At 43.6% G+C, this 20,672-nt stretch overlaps 1 protein-coding gene across 1 annotated transcript in view; it reads left to right on the forward strand.

Annotated features, from left to right (window-relative positions):
* The window catches only part of Dpy19l1 (dpy-19-like 1 (C. elegans)), a 101,732-nt gene extending 81,559 nt beyond the window's left edge, over positions 1-20,173 (forward strand). Inside the window, exons 16-22 of the mRNA XM_013509069.1 lie at positions 486-535; positions 4,732-4,756; positions 5,432-5,551; positions 6,802-6,976; positions 7,681-7,780; positions 9,075-9,200; positions 17,537-20,173. Coding sequence (XP_013364523.1) covers positions 486-535; positions 4,732-4,756; positions 5,432-5,551; positions 6,802-6,976; positions 7,681-7,780; positions 9,075-9,200; positions 17,537-17,702 — 762 coding nt within the window. The 3' untranslated portion in view covers positions 17,703-20,173. The remainder of the gene's footprint in view (positions 1-485; positions 536-4,731; positions 4,757-5,431; positions 5,552-6,801; positions 6,977-7,680; positions 7,781-9,074; positions 9,201-17,536) is intronic.
* Positions 20,174-20,672: the final 499 nt, after the last annotated feature.

Below are 20,672 nucleotides of genomic sequence, written 5' to 3' on the forward strand. Positions count from 1 at the left end.
GCTGTGCTCTTCCGGTTAGAGAAGAAGAGATTGAGATAGAGGATAATTATTTTGAAACATTTAAAATCCTATCATTGGAAAATTAGATAACGTTCATTCAGGCTCTTTAGAGTTATGACCCATCCCAGGAAATAAGACTTTCGACCAGAAACGCCCTGAACTACCTAGGAAGGTGCAGATTCAGGCAGCAGCAGCTCAGTGGTTCTTCCCAGGGTGGGCAGGTCCAGGCCAGTTGGCAGAGCTGTAGGAACCCCCGAGCCAGGTGCAGAACTTCTGATCTGGGCTCAGGTACTGCGGAGGGCAAAGGCACAGGAGTTATGTGTCAGTGCTGCTAGGTGTGACTAAGGCTATGTTGCCATAATTATTATACTGTAAATGTTTTTTCATGTCTCATTTTTAATTGAGGTTTTAAAATTTAGAAGATACTTTATTTAAATTTTTTTCTCAAAACAGCATTGCTAAACTGTTTAAAAATCTATTTACAGATTATTAGTGACATGTGGAATGTCTTAGTTAAGCAGCAGACACGGATAAGGTAAATACGCTTTTCAACATTTTGTTGCCTCCTGCTTGTTTATAAACTATCTGCTGCAGTGTTGAGACTTTGTCCTTCCTCATGAGAGTTGATGTCTGCGCGGTGCCTCTTCTTCCTTGCCATGTGGAACACAGCACGCCATATGCACCCCTGGGTTCTGCCTGAGGGGTGCAGCTTTGTTCGCTCAGCAGGGAAAATACAGCATCTTCTGAGTGGTTTGGGGACCAGAGGGTGGCTTTTTTTTTTTTTTTTTAGATAAGAACAAGGAAATATAAAACAGGACCCGTAACTTAACATTTTACACATGGAACAAAGATTAAAATGTAGGAAATTTCTAAAAGCCAGAAATTCTGCAAGAGAATTTGCGTATAGTCCAAGGTAGGGAGGTTTTGAACACATGATGCTAACAATTACATGCTGGAGGAAAGTGTTGACAGAGCTGACCAAGTAAATCCTGGATTTGGTAGACAATTTATAAGCATCATTCAAAGAAAACACAAAATATTTGCTTGTGGGATGTGGGACTGATGACAGTCATGTAAAGAACTTCTTCAAGCTAAGAAAAATGCTAAAAATGCATGGGGAATGAATGAAATACAAAGAAAGGCATTGAGAGAAAAATCCATGGGCCTTTTCTTGCCCCCTAGCACCCATGCCCCACAGACCTCCTTTCTCTGCAGCCATGGAACCCTGTGCCCATGGCTGTGGCCTCTAGACCTATGATATCCTGGCTCGCTGGATAGCTAATTTCTCTTTCCTGCTTACATGTCACTTTCCTCATCCGAGGGACACTGTCCCCTTGCCTGGAGTTTGCCACCATCATGCCCTGTGCTGTGCTCTCTTAGCATCCAGCACACTTGTGCTTAGATGTGGATATGTCACCTGTATCTCTTGAAGGGAGGGATCGCTTCTGTTCAACTTGTGTGCACACTGCCTGGCACATAGTAAGGAATAGCAGGTGCAAGTGAATGAATGTTTACGTGACTAGTGGGCACTTGGAAGGGTTCCCCCACCCTGTATCAAACACACTCAGATTCACGTAAAAGACCATTTACTTCAAAGTTAATGACGTCCCATTCATACAAGGATGTGAAGAAGTGGGGATACTCTGCTATAGCTGTGCCCTTGCTTGGACATGAAACATTGGATTGCTAGACAGGGTAAAAACAAAAGCTTCTGGTCTGTGTTGCCAAAATTTCTCTTCATTTGAGGGGAGATTACTTTAGAGGAGTTTGAGAAGAAGACACAAACTTGGGGCTTCCATATAGCATGCAGCTGTGGAGAGGAAGATGGGACTTTTCACAGGAACAGAACTGTCCCTTGAAGGAAGACTGATTGGACCAAGAAACCCAGACAGAACCGAACCAGACCGTCTGGCACGAGAAGAGTCTTTATTAGGCAAGAGAGCAATGTGATGGGCTGCCCAGGGAACCAAGACAGCCCCGAGCTGTGCAAAGTGTTGAGTTTTTAAGGTTTTTTTGTGGACGAAGTTAGTGGGTCAGAACAGCTAAGGGAAGGAGGGGTTTTGTGGTTAGGGGTGTTAGCTTGCAAGAACATTTTGTAAAACTTGCAAAAACATTTCTTGTAAATTTGTGGGGTAAGACTTATGAGAACATTTTGTAAGGTTGTAGGACTTTTTGTGCAAGGGCAGCAGGTGCTTTTTGGGGCAGTGCTAGCCCTTGTGGTTGGGCCCATGGGAACTGTAAAATTGTAGCCAAAGTGCCTTTTCTCTTTGCAGTGGGTGGGGGTGTTTTAGGGAGACCTGACAGACTGCAGCATAGAAAGAGTCGTAGAAAGCAACCGTGCTTTGTGGAGTTTTCAGTTTGAGTAGGCAGGCTTAAGCTCTCTATTTGGAAGAGACGTGGTGTGCTGATCTTTCATTCTGCGTAAGCCCCAGCATCATGCCGTTATGGGAAGGTGGGGACAGTGTCCCTCATCAAGATGTGTCAGTGTCCCCTCATTCCAGGACTGAGGAAGTAAAGCGGGGGAGGGGCAGCCTCATTCGTGGAAAGAGTCTCAGCTCGGAAATCAGTGAGAGTGTAGTCCTTGGGGACTTAGCTGTGGGACTCATCCTCGTTGCTGTACACTGGGAACACAAATTTGTGGAGAAGCAAAGTTAGTACAGTGTGCTGAGCGTTTTCACGGCTACTGTGCTCAGGGAGGAACTGATGATTTTTACTTGGCATGAAAAGAACAAGGCAGGGACCTCTTCACCTCCTTTGCTTACCTCATGCATTTCCTAAGTCTGCTCATGGATCCATATTTGGTGGCCAAAGGCTCGGGTACGCTCTGTGCCCCTGAGGTGAGGGAATGCCTGATACCTTTGCTCATTCGTTCAAGACGATTGAGTTCTGTGTTCCAGGCATCATTCTAGGGCCTGGGAACATAGCAGTGCTTAAGTGTTGTCAACTCACCCTTGTCCACCTCTGACCCAGGCTTTGCCCTTGAGCTTGAGATTTGTACGTGTGACTGCCTGTGTGTTGGCTCTCTGTGGTGTCTGGTGAGGCTCTCATATCACGTGGAGCAATGCCAAGCCTCTGCCTGCTCTCCCTGCCTTCCCCATCCCACATGGTGCCTCCCTCCTCCTTGTGCTCAGCTTTGGAATCTTGGCGTTGTTCTTGACTGCCCTGTACCTCTGTGAAGCCCACCACATAGCCTTCAGAATTACATCTGAACTTTGATCATCTCCATGTCGGTCCCTGTCTCCATCACCTGCCTTGAACTCCCTGCAACCCAACCCATAGCTCACCTCTGCCTCCGCCCCTTCTGCCCACCTGTTCTCTACACAGCTGCAAAACTAGCCTTTCAGAGAAAAGCCAGACCACACCACTGCTGTCTTCGAGAAGTTTCCAAATACTTAGAGTAGTTGGAGCCCTCAGCCAGGTCTCCTGGGTCCTGCATCCCTGCAGCCTTCCTCCCATGGCTTCCTCCCTCTCTTGCTTTAATCTGACTCTGTGCTCAGCCCATCAGAACCTCCCCACCTTGGGGCTGTTGCACTCTGTCCTCTGCCTGCAGCACTTTCCCCACAGATTGTTTAGGCCCCTTAGCATCATCCACTCTGTGTTTCTCTCACAGTTGCTCTTGTTCCTATGTGATACATGTTTATTTACTTTGCATTTGTCTTCTTAGGTGTAAGCTCTGTGAGGGTGAAGGTCTGCTGACTGTTACTCCTCTGTCTACAGCGTGTTTAGTGCTCAGTAGAACTGAGTGCATGGTTGGATGCATGGGTAGATGGGTAGACAGATGAACAAACAGGTGGATGGGTGGGTTTGTACCTCAGACTCCTGAGGGGTTCAATGTAGTAGGGAGAGGCAGCTAATGAGAAAACTACAAATGAGAACTTCGCTTTCTTCAAGAAGGTAAGCCAGGGCAATGGGGTAAGAATGTTCAAGCCGACAGCACTGAGTACGGGTGGGAGCGCCAGCCAGAGACCTTGTTGGCATTGCACGGGGTCAGTCGGTCACAACAAGGGATGCAGGAGGAATAGGTGTCTAGGCCCAGCAGTGGGGCAGGCTGTGGCACAGGGTGATTTGAGTCTCTAGGAAGCGCAAGTGGCTTCTGCGTGAGGAAGTTCATCGGCAGCTCCCTGTGGCTAGAGGTTGCGCTCACTGCTGGGGTGAGGATCCTTGGTGAGCCAGGTAGGGCTGTGAGCAGCTAAATGTTGTGGCCATTGCTGTGTTCACAGCAGTGCTGACAGTGCCATTATAGGCAGGTGGGGACAGTGTCATCATAAGATGTAAGTGCCAGTGTCCCCCCATTCCAGGACTGAGGAAGTAAAGCGGGGGAGGGGCAGTGCCTTCCAGCCCTAAGTGGTCTCCACCGCGGCCACATCACACGGAGGCCAAAGGACCACAGGGTGGGAGCAGAGGAGCTAGGACGCCTCAGGGTTCTTTTCCACTCCCTGCTTTCCCAGGATGTCACCAGGAGGGTCTGCACTCTACAGACTACTGTTACTGGCTTAATAAACGCCAAAGCAGTCAGATGCCCAGGATACAGTGCAACGTGTCATTTAAAATAAACCATCTTTGTGGGTATAGCACCAGTTTTGGTGTATAACTTTTAGTATTTTGATTTACCTGTATGTGTCCTGGGGAAATACTGCAGCCATTGTAAAACTTGTAGTCACAAGGTAAAATGCAAATAAATGCAGTAAGTGCTCAATAATAATTTAATAGCAGTATTTTTTTCTGTTTCAGAAAACGCCAGTTTGATCATGGAGAGGTAAAGACTTAACATTACTAACACTTTGTCTGTCTTAACGTTTGTATATACTTGGACTTTCTAGTTCCAGTTACTAAGCTTATTGACAATTATCATTAATTATCTTCACAATCCCCCAGTACATATTTTCATGAGGATGACCCAGACTCACTGGTCATTATACTTTTTGAGGTAGTGAAGTAGGAAACTCTCTTGGTCTGCTGGGATAATCCGTGCAGTCATAGTTGCTGGTGTTGGAGCCCATAGAGGTGCACATGTGAAGTGACTTTGCTCACAGACATGTGACCGCTGCTGCTGTGTCAGGGACACCCAGCCTCCCTTTCCTGCGAGTCAGGGGAGCACTGGGATCTCGAGGCACAGTCGTTTCTTTTTCCACTGTCCTGCCTTGGTCTGATGGTAGCACTGAGGTCGATTCAGAAGTGTGAGCTTTGTAACCATAGGCTTGACTCAGTACAATTACAGAAATGCTTACCTTAGTTACCTTATTTTAGCCTTCTACTAAAATAGTGCAGCTTAAAAGTGAATCTTAGGAATTGTTTTAGAAATTTCATTATCAAAGTAATAATTTTTGTTAATTAAGAAAAAATACCTCTTTCTGTACACTCACCAGTATGTATATTCTTAACCTCCACAAAGAGTAGGAATATATAATATTTCTTTTTTTCTCTCTTTCAGCTGGTTTATCATGTCTTGCAACTGCTGGCATATACAGCCCTTGGCATTTTGATTATGAGACTGAAACTCTTCCTGACGCCACACATGTGTGTTATGGCCTCCTTGATCTGCTCTCGACAGGTGACATGGTCATTGTGGAGGGGTCGTAGCTGCTATGATCATTTCACCCCAACTTCAATTACTGAGTAGTCTTGATTGAAATTTTGTTCAGCTACTCAGGGTTCTGAGTCACTGTGTTTAAAGTACTTCATGAGTTTGTTCTCACCCTTTCTAAAGGGAGAAGTCCACACCTGGACATTGTCTGTCAATCCTTGAAAATAGTCCTGAGCATACAGCAAACCCTAATCAGCGCAAGCTGAGCATGAGCGACCACCACAAGTGCCGGCAGAAAGCAGAACTCAGTTGTGGAAATATTTTTTTCTTGACATTCACAACCCAAGGAATTCTAACAATTGATTTCAGGTTATAAGTACTTTTAAATCACATTGTTCTTAGCACCAGGCTTAAATTCTGTTTCATTTACTGAGTGTGCATTTGCACGTACAGCCCTGATCTCCGCTTTTGACGAGTTAGTTGACTCTGTCCCTGGACATTGGCTGCTGGTTTTCTTGCCTCCTTGCTCTGTGCTTCCCCATGCTGTCACCTGCTGATCATCCAACCAGTCATGATGCAGAAGTAACACCTGTCATAAATGTCATGATGCACAGGGCACCATGGGTGGAGCATGACAAAGCCAAGTATGCCTATGCCCTCAAGAAGCTTGAAGTCCAGCTCTGCAGATATGAGGGGAATGATACCTAGGAGAGAGCAGCAGAGACAGTGCTGGTGCTGAGTGTGGGTGCCATACTGTCAGTGTAGGCTTTCCTGCCGCAGCTGGGATTGTGTGGGAGATACTCCACTGTCCCTGAGCCTGCCTCCTACTGGGGACACAGGTGGCTGGTTGGAAGCCTTTCCTTTCAGCCCCATTCTGCAGCAGGAGAGTCAGCTCCCAGGGACATGGCCTGTTCTGTCACCTGTGCACCAAGGCTGAGCTCAGGGACCCGCAACTATATGTTTCTTGCTCGTGCTATTTCACACTTCTTTGTGATTTTGCACAAGGAGCCTCAGGCTCTGCGCTGGTTCCCCTGGCCTCCCCTGGATCTGGAATGTGGCCAGTGAGAAGGTCATGTTTCACTCATAGGAGCCAGTGGAAGTGTGCTTTTGATCCTGAGGAGCATTGTTTCTGGCACCTTTCTACCTTTCCCTGGGATAACTAATTCTTATCTGAAGCTCTAACTGAGACTGAGTTCTCTTCTGGGAGGCTGTTTTGCTTCTTGGACCCATGCTGCTTTGTACTAACAACTGTCAATATGCTCTTACTGTGGTTTCAGCTGTTTGGATGGCTCTTTTGCAAAGTGCATCCTGGGGCTGTTGTGTTTGCCGTATTAGCAGCAATGTCAATTCAAGGGTCAGCGAATCTACAAACACAGTGGAATATTGTGGGGGAGTTCAGTAATTTGCCTCAAGAAGAACTGATAGAGTGGATCAAATATAACACCAAACCAGGTAAAAGTCACCGCTAAGCTAGGGTTTTTGTACTGTTTCACATACAAGTACACAATCCTCAAGTTCCTTCAGTGGTCCTCGTGTTTCTAAGCAGTGCTGGTTCTAGAGTATTTCTTCTCCAAAAAAGACAGATCAGTCCTGATTCAGTGGTTTGCAGGGGAACTGTTGCACATATTTTCTTAATAATTTATTCTGCTACTTTCCATAAATTTGAATTTTTTCAGAATTTATCCACAATTGCAAATGCCACATTTTAAAATAATTTTTTTATGCTTATTTTCTTGACGAAATTTTCACATCAGTCCTTCACAGTCCCTCTTTAATTTACGGATGTGATCTTTTATTCATGTTTCCAAAGGAAAGCTCTTGTCATCCAAGTGTCATCTGAGTGAATATTCCTTGGTACTAGAACACTTTCTTGGTTACTCTGATACTTCTTCCTTGGAAACAGGAAAAATTTCTGAGATTTTTTTTTTTTTAAAAGCAAAGGAGTCCTCAGCAATGGAGAAGCTGTTTTCCAGTTCCCAAGTGGCTCCCAAGCCTGGTGTCCACTGCAGCAGCCTCCATGTGGCTTCCTTAGCTTCTGCCACTGAATCTGATTCTGGCTTCTTGGCCTCAGCTCTGTGACTTCTGAAATGACTGAGTCATTGAAGGAGGAGCCTCACCAGCTCCCCTGCACCCTCCTGAGACCCCTCTCCCTGCAGACGCAGTGTTCGCGGGAGCTATGCCCACCATGGCCAGTGTGAAGCTGTCTGCGCTGCGGCCCGTAGTGAACCACCCACACTATGAAGATGCAGGCTTGAGGTCAGTGCTCACACAGGGAGCAAGAGGTTTCCACAGGAACAAACTATGAGTGAGGATACCAGCAGGGCGAGGATGTGGTAGGTGCAATTCACAGGCCCATGAGGAAATGCCGAAGCAAAACTGCCAAGCTGGGAATAAACTGTGATGCTTCCACAGGGTGAATATCATAACACTTAGAGTTGTTTCTGCCAGGCAGAAAAAGAAATAGCGCCCTGTGGATTGTCTGCAGATGAATGGGATCCAGGGCAACCTGGTGCTTATTGGTTGTTGTCATCCTGCTGCTCGTCTGCTCTATAACCTGCAGTTTTAATCTTAGAGGCCATTTTTCTCGAATTCTAAGCAGTCAGTTGCAATACAGTCCTACTAAACATAGTGTATTCTGGTTCTCACCAATAAGGCCTATGCCAGAGTGATCTTAAATATTTCTGTGTTTTTGAGGCTTTTTGTACAGTAATACCTTGGCTCACAAATACTTCTGTTTGTACAGTTTGGTTTGAAAACAAGAGCATTTAGCAGAATTTTGCTTCTTTTCACAAACTCCGTATCAGGTAACAAACACGACCACAGCCATCTTCCTCACACAAACACAAATGCAGCCATCTTCCCTAAAATTGTAAAACAAATTAAGTTTAAAGCCTAAGTAGCACTGTATTTTTTTCATAAATTGCTATCTTGTGTTCTTTTAGATAAGGTAATTGATTTAATTTTGATGCAACTTCTAGGGTAGATGAAGCTATTCATTTCCTAAATGATTAGGTGAAACCTGTTAGTATATTATTTTGCATAGCATCAGGATATACATTTTATTAATAAAAAGCTTTTTCATTAAGAAAATCAATTTCAACACACTAATTTCCAGAGCAGCTTGGTTAAGTGCGTTTAGGTTTTTTTAAATGTGGAGGCCAAGGGGAGGATGTCTTTGTGCTGAGGACTGCTGATGTCACGGTTTGGGACAGCAGTTCTGGAGTCGTGGGTGTCCATTTTCCATCTACACAGGCTCCTTGCTCTCACCTGGGAGAGAGAGGTGAAGAATTAAAAACAAGAACAAGTGAACAGACAAAAATGAAACCAATTTGGAAGCAGCAGCATGCGCTGAAGCCACCCCTCTCCTCCCAGGTCTTGGGCACTTTCACTTTCAGCTCGGCCTGGCCGTTACCCGCAGTGAGGAAGGTCCTGTTGCCCTGGTTTCCCTGAATAATCTTTCCTTCAGTACCATCCTGTGCCTTCTTCCAGATAATATTGACCATCCTTCTAACCTTGGAAAATTTTTCTGCCCATTTGTTTTTCTTTAAAGAGCTAGAACAAAAATAGTGTACTCGATGTACAGTCGAAAAGCAGCTGAAGAAGTGAAGCAAGCATTGATCAAACTAAAGGTGAATTATTACATTCTAGAAGAGTCATGGTGTGTAAGGAGATCCAAGTGAGTATTCAGCACCATTAGTGTTCTACAGTCCTAAAACATGAAAAGGTAATTTAGGCTCACTGCAAGCGTTTTACTTGTTGTGACAAGTATACAATGTGTTGCAAATTACAAGTACCAAGAACTTTTTTAAATAGTTATGTGAACTGAGTTTTTGTCTTGTCATGATAAGTATTCGTTTCTCTATAATACACACCCACCTTAAAAGAATTCTATTGGCACTGATTGATAATCTCCCAAACTGTTCGTATGAGGTTTAATCAAAATATATGATGAATGTTCAAATATTACATACTTACTACATTAAAAGAGATATTGCCATGAATCCCCCTCAAAATACTTCCTTTCATTCTGAACACACTTATCCCCTCCTTCTTACAGCATTCGGAAGCAGCTCTGGAAGTCCTCTTTCATGAATGTCCTTCTGTTGCACTGTTGTGTCTGCCTCGGTGTCCTAAATCAATTCAAAACATTTAAGTCATGATCATTCTGACTTGGGGAAGAGCCAAAAGTCACATGGTACCAAATCTGGTGAATAAGGTGAATGAGGACACAGCATCATGTTTTTACCAGCCGGCCTTTCTGTTGGATGGCCCTCAGCAGCAGCATTCACTGTACCTTGGATCCCATCTCATAAAGATAGTCATAAGAGAGAACTTCCAGAACTGCTTCAGAAAGTGGCAGGAATAATGGGATAAGTGTATTCGAAGGGAGAGGGATGATTTTTAGGAGGGGTATGTCTTTTACTGTAATAATTTTTAAAATGCTTTAAATATTCTGTGTATTTTTTATCAGACCTTGTTCTTGCCTTTGATGTTTTTAGACTTTTACTTAAAGTTGGATGCATTTTCTTTCAAAAGACTCCAAGTCAACCAGATCCTGGCAGATTTCAAGACAGTGGGAGTTGGTCTGTCATCCAGGACTCATTGGGCATCACATGGGTCCTCTGGGTAGATGAGACCCTCGGCAACATCATCCTACATTGACAGTTTCCTTTATGGCTGTTTCACAGCTTATTTGAGTGGGAAAATTTTGAATAACTTTACTATGACCTACGTTCTCTTGGGTTTATACTGTAAAAGGTTTTTGTTTCCATGAAAAAGTTACTCACCAGGGTAGTGACAGGTGTCAGGGAGATTGAGCAGCACCTGTGAGTTCTGAAGTTGACTATGTCACAATGCTATGGGAACAGATGGCAGAAGACAGCAGCCTGTTATTAAAGGATGAAGCCCTCATGGCAGAAGGAGCCCAGCATACAAGCAGTTTCACCAGAAATGGAGGATATTTTATGGAACATTATTTTAAAATTCCTCAATCCTCTTTAGCTAAACAGAAGACTTCAGGAGGTTGCTGTCTATGGCTTAGTTACACTTACCTACCATAGATATCAGGGGCACACAAGGGCGTGAAGGCAAGATGCTGTGCAAATTCAAGAGCTTTGTAACATTGAATCTGTGTAGCTTTGCCTACAGGAGACTAAAATGACTGTTATATGCTTTGCCTGTGAATGTGCCCAGCAACTCGAATTGTGCAGGATTTATACAAAATGTTATTGCTCTTATAATTTAGAAAATGCTTTCAGTACTTAGGGTTATATGAATATATATGAAATCCACACTCACCTTTACTTAACTTTATTCTGTAAATTTAGGAAGAAGAAGATGCATGGATCTCTCATAACAGTATGATAGGGACATAATAATAAATCAGTAGTGGGCGGATATCTGCAGTAGAACTCAGCTTTCTTCACAGAACTTTTACAGAATTAGGATCTTCACTCTGCTGTGACGCACCTGTTCACTACTATAACATAAAAATAATTCTCAGAACCTTTTTCCTTCAAGTTGGAAATGAACCTCAATTCTAGAGTCTTCATTTTTCCTAGACTTTGGCGTAGTGTTTTGAGTATGCACTAGGTGCAGGCATGCTGTGTCTGAAGTCTTGGTTGGTAGAGATTATCACATTTTTGCAGAACCAGTTGTGATGGGCAGAAGTTTTATGTATGTACTTGAGGTGGATACAAAGCAAATTTAGCAAGTATGACATTAAATGTGCACAAAGGGAAATCAGCCACTGTGTGGCCAGCTTTTGGTCACTCTGGGCTCTGGGACAGGGGTAGGATCAGAGGGGATGTGTTCCTGCCACCTTCTCCTGTTGGGACTTCAGCTTACTGGGGTCTTGTTGCTGCAGCAAAAGTCACAAAGGCTTTCAATCATCAATTTCCCATTCATTTGCTAAATGGCACTGTTCATCTACGACAGTGGTGGCCAGGCTGACACCCACTGGGTGTCAGTGCAAGCAAAGCTGTACTGTCTGCCTCACTGGGGAATCCTGGGGGACCTGGACAGGAGAGAAGGAGGGAGAGGGACAAGGATTTGCCTCATGTTAGTATTTACTGTGGAAACAACTTGCTGTGGGCAGCTCTTGAAGTTCCCCAGCAGGAAGGATGGCCAAAGAATGGAGAAATAAAGATAAGAGACAGAAAGCTAAGGTCAGGTAGAGCCCTCTCTCCAGATGGGAGGAAAGGAACTGCTCAACCATTATAGCATTTTTGTTTATACAGGTGGCAGGTTGGTGTCATGTTACACCCCTTTGCCTAGCAACCTATTGCTTGTGTCATCTTGGGGCTTGATGTTCTCTGGACTGAAGCAGCTTGTTTTACCTTGAGAGCTCTTTGTTCTGGGGCTCTCCTTGCCTCCCCTCATCCCCACACGTGATCAGTTTCCAGCTTTAGCAGCTCCCTACAACAACTGAGGTTTGTGACAGAGCTTTTTATCAGAATTGGGGGTCTCTTTATTGCTTTGGCCTCTTTTCATCAGTTACGCTAGCCCCAGACACCTGAAAGCTTCAGAGACGTGAAACCTTGCAGACCAGGGTGGCGGGGATACAGGATGGGGAGGAGGCTCATTTTATCTCATCTCATCTTGTGCTTCATCTGCGCCTGTCTGGCACATTAGGAGCACTGGGTCTTTGAAGCTTAGCAGTGTGGCTTGAGAAGTCTGTGAGTATGCCACGCTCATGTGCAGAGACAAGCCCTCAAATGCACCAGATACAAATGTGGGAAAGTATTTAGGTAGCTAGTCTTTTCTTAGGTAGCTAGTTGTTTTCTTTCCTTAATTCCAATAATAAAGTTGACCTAAAAATTTTTTTTAAATGTATTTAGAAGAAAATTATTCAGATTTACACTAACTTTCATTTGAGATGGGGCTCTCACCTTCCTGCATTGCCCAGGCTGGCCTCAAATCGTCCAGCTTCAGCCTCCTGAGTACCTGAGACAGCAAGCATGCACTGCTGCACAGCATTAGTAATGTTATTAAAAGATGTTGCTGGCTGCCCTGGGACCCTGAGGAGCTCACATAAAGATGAGAGGGCGTTACATGCAGCAGACAGGGCTCACAAACGCAGCTCTTTGCCTTTACTTTTTCTAGCGAGTGGTTGAACTTAGGGAACTTGGGGCAGTTTTCTACCCCTGTGTCTCACTCTCTACCCCTCTGGCCTTGACCTGCAATAGAAAATTAGAAGGTGGAAACGAAAGCCCAGCCATATTATCCTTGGCATTCAAGGTCCATGAAGTTGCTGTTCCTGAGGACTTGCAATAAATGTGCACTGGAGCCCTAGGTGGGGGGCGCACACAGGGAGAGTCTGATGAGGGCAAAGACAGAAGTGAGTACTGTGGCCTTGATGTGCTCAGAAGAGAAAATTGCTACATCTGATTGTTAAGAGACCTAGAATAATCCTATTTTTCAAAGTCAACCCAGGAGGAGGGTGCAGGGACAGGGAAAGAGAAAGGACAGAGAGAGGGACAGAAAAGAAAGGAGAAGGAGAAAGCTTGTCTGTGTTAGTGTGTGTGGCCAAGTATGGATAGGAAAGGTCTAGCAGAATATGTGCTGTGTTATTTGTAGAAATCATCTCTGAGAATTGACATTGGAGATGAAGGTACTTGTTGGAAATGATTTTGTTTTCATTTAATTAAAAAAGAAATGAAGCACTCATGACAGAATGTAGCAGTTGTCAGTTCTCTATATTTCATGTATTTTTGTGTTTCATAAGATTTCTCAAAAAGTAAGAAAGTGTGAACTTTGTCAAACTCCGTGTTGTATCTATAAAGTGTGAACTTTGACAGACTCACTAGTTATATCTATAAAACTGTTCTTGATTTAAATGAAATGTCACAGTTATTTTGGAGAACCTATTTAGGCAGATAACACTTGGCACCTATTTCACTTATATCATCAGTCTTTAGAAAAATATATTGCTTTTAAGATTTAATTATGTATAAAATTAATGTATCTTCCCTATGAATTAAGTATATTTGCCAATTATAATTTTAAAAATCAATATATCTTTTTTATATGCCAGCTATAGTGCTGGGTACTTATCTTAATCCTTTCAACAAACCTATGTCTTGGTGTGGTTTAAATCTAGATATCCCCCAGATCCTCACAAGCTCATAGGCAGAGCTTTTCGAGGATAATGGAATCGTGGGGGTGATATAGCTGGCTTGCTGTTAGGTGGAATCTGGTCAGAAGAGTGGGTCCCTTGGGGCATGACCTGGAAGAGTGTATGTCCCTGCTGGCTCTTTTTTCACTCTCTGGTTCCTGGCTGCCACAATGTGAGCAACTTTTCTTTCACTATGCCCCCTCTACCATGTCTTCCTGTTACTTGTTAGAGGTTCGGGGGACTTCTTTCCAGGTCCTTGGTATCTTGAACAAAGACTTGGACAGGACACCCTGAACAGGCAACAAGGGTGTACGTTTACGGAACGCCAAAAAGACGTGTACTCTACAGGGCAAGAGGGGGCTAATGAAAATCCTCACAGAAGCCAGAGTAAGGGAGAGGGCTCCTCTGTATCCAAAATACGTGGATTGGTCTCCACCTCGTGCACATGTGGCACTGGGACATTTGTTCTAAACTCACTTAACCTGAATTGTTCTATCAAAGAACCCACTTAGTTTCTTACCATATATAAATGGAGGATCAGAAACTCTCTAGTGCTTGATCGTATATATGTGAAAATGAAAGATTGAGATACCACTTCTTGATTATTTCTGTATACAGTGCTCAGGAGACTTAAGCCTTCAGTTTTTGGGTACAAGGTTCTGTGCATGTTTTCTCTTTTTAGGAAACACTGGATTCTTACTACTTTTGACATACTCTGCTAGATTGGTCTCCCCATTTTCCCCAGCCCTAATCTCCTACCTCATTGCTGCCTTAGAGCCAGCAGGCCTTGGGCTGAAAACATGGACCAAAACTAACATGTTCTACTTTAAGTTGCCAGTGTCAGGTGTTTTGTCACAGAGACTAAGACAGATACTTGTCTTAGATAGAGAAGTGGGGTCATCACTGTGACTATACTTGACCATATGGTGTAGAAGGCTTTGGAACTGGTTTGTAGGTGGAGAGGAGTTCAGAAAGGTTTGGAGATGCCAGCCAGAGAAGCCCTAGAATCCTATAAGCCAAGATTGATGGAAAATTCTGGCTGGAGTTTAGGGGATTAGGATGCTGTAAAAAAGGTACATGGTAAAGACCTGGTTAAGAAGGTTTCAGTTGGGAGCAAGAACTCCATTGGCCATTGGACTTGAGATTATGTGTTATGTTGTGGCAAAGTATGTGTCTGCATTCTGCTCTTATGTGTCTATGTTCTGCTCTTGGGGGAGACTGAGATCAAGGATAGCAGACTAATCTGGTGGAGGAAATTTCAAGGGAGCCCAGTGTTCATGCTGTGGCTTGGGTGCAGTTGGTTAGCTAGCTCTATGTTGAGAATTCGGAGGAAAGGATGCAGTTGAGTGATTTTAAAAAGTTTTCAGTTTTCCCAGAAGGAAAGCTCCTGTAAAGTTTTGGCTGAGGAGAGCTTGGTTACTAAAAAAAATTAAAAAGAAGTTAAGCACTTTACATCAGCACAACAGGAAGGATGCCTTGAGGATGTCCTGGGAACCAACAAAACCTCATATTTAAAAGGTTCAAAGTTTAATAATTTGCTTTATTTATTTATTTATTTATTTTAGTTTTTCTCCAGTACCAGGAACCTAACTCACGACCTTGCGCTTGCCAGGCAGGCACTTTGCCACTGAGCTAAATCCCCACCCCCAATAATTTCCTGTAAAAAGAGAACCCCAGGGTACCCTACTGGAGAAAGGCCACACATAAAATTGATTTCTCAGATTCAGTTCACAGCTCAGCCACCCACACATTTTATAGCCATGATACAGGGGCTCTGTTTGAGAAGAGTATATCTCCCTAGTTCATGTTCTCTTGTATTTTACTCTTTATTTTTACTCTGGATTTCTCATATAAGACAAACAGTGCAATACTTAAGCTTGTGGTGTCTGATTTACTTTAGTTAACACTGTGGTCTCAAGGTGCATCCATTTTGTTACAAATGACTCGTTTATCCTTCTCTATGGTAGAGTAGTACTCCATGACGTATAAATACCACATTTTCTTTATCCATTCATCTGTTGATGGACATACAAGCTGCTTCTAAGATTTAGCTGTTAGGAATTGTGCTGCTATAAACATAGGTGTATCACTGTAATACCTACATATATCACTGTAATACAACGCCTTGAACTCTTTTGCGAAGATACCTAGAAGGGGAATAGCTGGATCAAGTGGAATTTCTAGTTGTAGTGTTTTGAGGAATCTTCACACTGATTTCCATAGTTGTTGTACAGATTTACATTCCTACCAACAATGTAGTAGGGTTCCTTTTTCCTCTGCAGCCTCTCCAGAATTTGTAATTATTTGATTTCTTGATGATGGACATTTTTTTCCTAGGGTGAGATGGAATCTTAATATTTGCAAAGGGAAAGGGGATGAAGAGATGGAAGGATAAGGAGGGAAAGAATGGATAAGGAATAAAAGACGGAATTGAGATATGTACACATGCCATCTCCACACAAGAGATGCAATTATGTATGATACACATGTACTAATAACCTCAAATTTAAAAATATGTACAGGGGACAGGGGGCAAGGCTACTATTGGAGGTGGCAGTGGACCTTGGCATCATCTATGTGCTGCTGATTTTATAGACATCTAGAATGCAAGAGTTTTGGGGTCAGGAAGGCTTCCACCCAGATTTCAGAAGAAGCCCTGGGAAACCAGGCACTGTGCCCCTGAGAGGGCAGTGTTTAAAGCTGTGACTGTGAGGCCAAAGGTGCAGGGGAGGCCCAGAAAGTTGGAGAAAACAAGAAGGTGGATCATCTGCTAAGGAAACCTGCACAGTAAGCACAGACAGCTCAAGAGAGAGGCCACTACACCCATAGGGGCAGGGCCACTCAAGTGCTTTGTGGCTTGCACCTTGCCACAGCTTGCCCCCAGGTGCTAGACAGAGAACTGCAGGTTCTAATGTTCACCCTGCTAGGGTCTTGCCTTGATCCATTCCTTCCTATCCCCCCGTTCCTCCCTTTTAGAATGGGAATGTTTACCCTGTCCTGTTGTATATTGGAAATGTTTAGCTTTCTTTTTGATTTTTACTGGGGCTTGTATCTATGACTTTGTATTAACTCTTAGAGAGACTTTGCACTTGAACTTTTCAGCAGTGCTGAAGCTGTTAAGACTTTGGAGACTTTTAGAGATGGGACTGTTTTGTGTGAGATGAGCTTGAGTCTTGTGGGGCAGGGGTGGAACGTTATGGTTTAAATCTAGATGACCATCAGAAGCCTCCTGCACTCATAGATGAAGGTTTGGGAGGGTGATTGGAATGTGATTGCTTATAGCTGGACTTGCTGTTAGGAGTTGGGGTCTAGTTGGAAAAGGTTGGTTGCTAGGGGTGTGGCCTGGAAGGGTTTATTTCCCTCCTGGCCCCTTCCTTCACCTTCTGCTTCCTGGCTGCTAGGAGGCTAGCTGCTTTCCTCTGCTTTTCCGCTCTTCCATGCAGTCCTCCTTGGAGTTGGTGGATAATGGACTGAAAATATCAGCCAAAATAAAGCTCTTGTCCTTTAGTTGTGTTAGTATTTTGTCCCAGCAACAAAAAAGTGACCAAGACACTTAGGTAATTCTACATTTCACAAATGTGGAAACAGACTGAGTGGATGTAATTACCCCAACACACATCTTGACAAGTCCTTGAGGCAGAATTTATTCGAAGCCTCTCTTATTTGAGCACCTAACACATGTATTCTGCAAGTCTGTTTCCTTCCTTGTGGTCATTCACCTGCTACATTCACTGTGTCCTAAAGAGAAAGTGCCGCACCTTACAAAAGCATAAGTAATAGTGGTAAGATTTTTTTTTAGCTAAGTTAATTTAACTAGGAAAACAATGAAGTGAGGTTTGAAATCTAAATTGTGCTCTTATGTGCAGTTAGGTAATGCGCATTGATGCCTTTTCTAGGCCTGGCTGCAGTATGCCTGAGATTTGGGATGTGGAAGATCCCGCCAACGCTGGGAAGACGCCCCTGTGTAACCTCTTGGTGAAGGAGTCCAAGCCTCATTTTACCACTGTATTCCAAAACAGTATTTACAAAGTCCTAGAAGTTATAAGAGTGACGACTGCGTGAACTGTTGCTGAACAGCTGATTGCATCAACCATGGTCCTAATGTTTTGCTAACGAGTCATGTATTGTTTTTAATTCAAATCCCAAAATTTTTATAGGAAGCTTTCAAATGGAGAACATTTATTTGGTGAGTTTGAGTGTCATTCTGGTTGTAAAAATGAAATGAAATTACGTACTTACTGATGGGTTACTCTTTCAGTGCACTCCTGGAAACCTGCTATGCAAAGAAGTATATGCCTACACTTGACTTAAATATGTGTGCTGGAGTGAGCAGAGAGCTGTTTGTGTAAAACTGTGTGCTGGGTCATTGACAGAGATGGTGGGAAAATGTCGTCCATCCTGGAGGATGCTGGGATGATTGAGTTTCATGGAATACCGGTGGCCCTTGCTTCTCCCTGCACCTCTTGGCCCTGGATCCGGACAGTCTGTGGTTCTTGAGGGCTTGGCCACCCCACCCACTCAGCACCAATGCTGTGGTCAGTGGGCAGGCGTGGGTATTGCTGCGTGGAATCACCCTTCTGTTCTTTTTGTTCTCTGTTGCTCTTGTGAATGAAATACTTCCTATTATTTTTCTAGGCTCTTGGATCTAGCGGCTAGGACCAAATTCCTTTAACATCCAACCGTGTGGCATTATTGTCTCTCTCCCAGCCCCCAGTTTTTGTCAGATAAATGCTATTTGCTCACTAAGTTGCTTATCAAGTACTTGTTCTGGTAACGGTGTATTTTCCTCATTTTTAGTATTACTCAGATGTTTATATTTTAATACCTTTAAACCAGTTTTAAAATTTTTCATATTTAATTATAGGTTAAAGAAAAATTATTTTGAAGAACCCCAAATGTGTGTATCTAGAAGCTAATGTATATTTCAGTAGATACAATATGCAGTGGATTGTAGTATCTGATACTTTTTCTTTCATTATTAAGATACAGTAATAAAACATGACTAACTTTTCTGTGAAAAAAGTAAATGAATAATGATGAGTGAGTGGAGTTTTTCTGTTTTACTTTCAAGCCTTGAGTCCTATCCTATAATTTTGGCTTCTAACAATCATCATTTCAGTGTGAGGACTGAGAATATGTAGTCTTCCTTTTCATTTTTTTTTCCTACGTTTTATTTTGAAAAATTTCCAAATATGCTTTGAATTCCTTGTATAAACTTTTGTTCCTTAGAAGTTAATTTGTGTGAAATGAGATATTTCAAAACACTGAGTCATCCTCATTTTGAGAAATGGTTTTCAGGCTTTAATTCTAAGCAAACCATGACCATGGCTGAGTACGCGTTTAATCACACAGTGCTCTCTTTATTAACCACAGGGAGCATCCCCTCCCTGTGGCTTGTCCGTGGGGCTTGGCTGCTCGGGGATGGTTTCTTCTCAGCCTGGGAGCCCAGCCACAGAAGAGCTCCTCTTTCTGTCTTCTCAGTGCCCAGGGGACAGCCTGGTTTGCGGGGTGCTAGCTTGCCTATAGCAGGTGGCTAGAGATAGGACGGTAGCCAAGGAATGAGGGTCCCCTCCTGGCCCCAGAACCCTCGGAGTCTTCTTGCTGGGGGTCAGCACAGGAGACTGTGGACTTGTGCTTGCTCTCTGTCATTTGCTGCTTGACAGTTTTATTTCTTAGGGTTTTGTATGTTTTAGAAAATAGGGATCCACCTGGGGATTTGTAGATTGGGGATCACATCTGAGCAATGGTGTCACAACTTGGGAAAATGCAAAGAGAGCATTTGAGACTACAGAGAAAGAGCCAACATGGGTGGAAACAGGGGAGGGTGATTGGGCTGTCTATAGCGGTCCCCACCCGAGTTCCACAGATTTTGTACATCCAGCAACTAGGTGTCAATCATACTTGTAGAGCTATTCTCTATTCTTCTCACCCTCTAACACTTCCTTTTTCTAACAAGTTCACATGGAAGAGTTGGAAATTCTGCACAGCAAAGACCATTCAGATACCATTATAATCATGTCATATGCTGGGAAACATTAAAAATAGCCCAAATTAGTTTTTTCAGAAGAATCCTTCTGTAACAGTATTTCTTCATGTAACCCCACCAGCAAATGACACTTCTGTTTTTGGGAGTTGGTCGGGCAGAGGCCATGGGCACTTTTGTGCTGCTGACTACAAACACGGAGTCACAGTGCATTCTGGGCAAAGCAGTATTATAACTGGGTATTTTGCATATTTTTAGCATTTAAAAATATTTTTGTTTTACTGTGAAGACAGTAAAGGAGGTGATGGAAATAGCTGTTGCTATGACATTTAAGAAAAGCCAAGCTGGGGCAGTGGTTCCATAAAAAGACAAACCTCTCCAAATGCCAAGCGGAGAGAGTGCCCTTGAACTAACTAAGCCAGTGCCATTGAGGGGAGATGAGGGTGTGTCGGGGTACAGGGAGACTGCACAGGAGTATTGTATTTTTATGAATTTTATGCCACTTGTCTACATGGACTATACGTTAAATAAAAAAGATCATGAAAACGTGTGGAAAGTGTTTTTCTTTCCTCTTTTTTTCATTTTCACCTGACTGAACGTGTCATTTCGCAGTGTGGCCAGGTGTGAGTCAGGTTGCCATTCTGACAGACAGGGAAGGAACTGTGACTGGGGCTGACTAGTTTTCTCTTTGGGCTCTTGCCCTGCAGGCAATGCAAGAGTGAAGCCCAGGGGACAGCAGTGGGGAAAAACCCAGTGTGATTCATGAGAACGTAGAAAAGCTCTCAGTAGATGGGGGTCCCGAAGGGAGGCTGACAAGGAAGTAGCCAAACTTCTTAAAGTGTATAGTGTGGAGGGTTCTGGCATGAAAGGGGCAGAGGGACTTGTGGAAATGCAGTTGTCACTGCTTGTCAGGTTTCTCATGCGACCTTACCCTTGTTCTCCGGTTAGGCCTTTCTGCCTTGCCTCCGCTTTCCTGAGGCTGGTCTCCCTTGCTGTTGGTTTACCCAGGCCCTTGCATTTTGTCCCTTTGTCTTCTGTCTCAATGGGAC

Source organism: Chinchilla lanigera, unplaced genomic scaffold (genome assembly GCF_000276665.1).
Source record: "Chinchilla lanigera isolate Chin_1 unplaced genomic scaffold, ChiLan1.0 scaffold00159, whole genome shotgun sequence".
Lineage (NCBI taxonomy): Eukaryota > Metazoa > Chordata > Mammalia > Rodentia > Chinchillidae > Chinchilla > Chinchilla lanigera.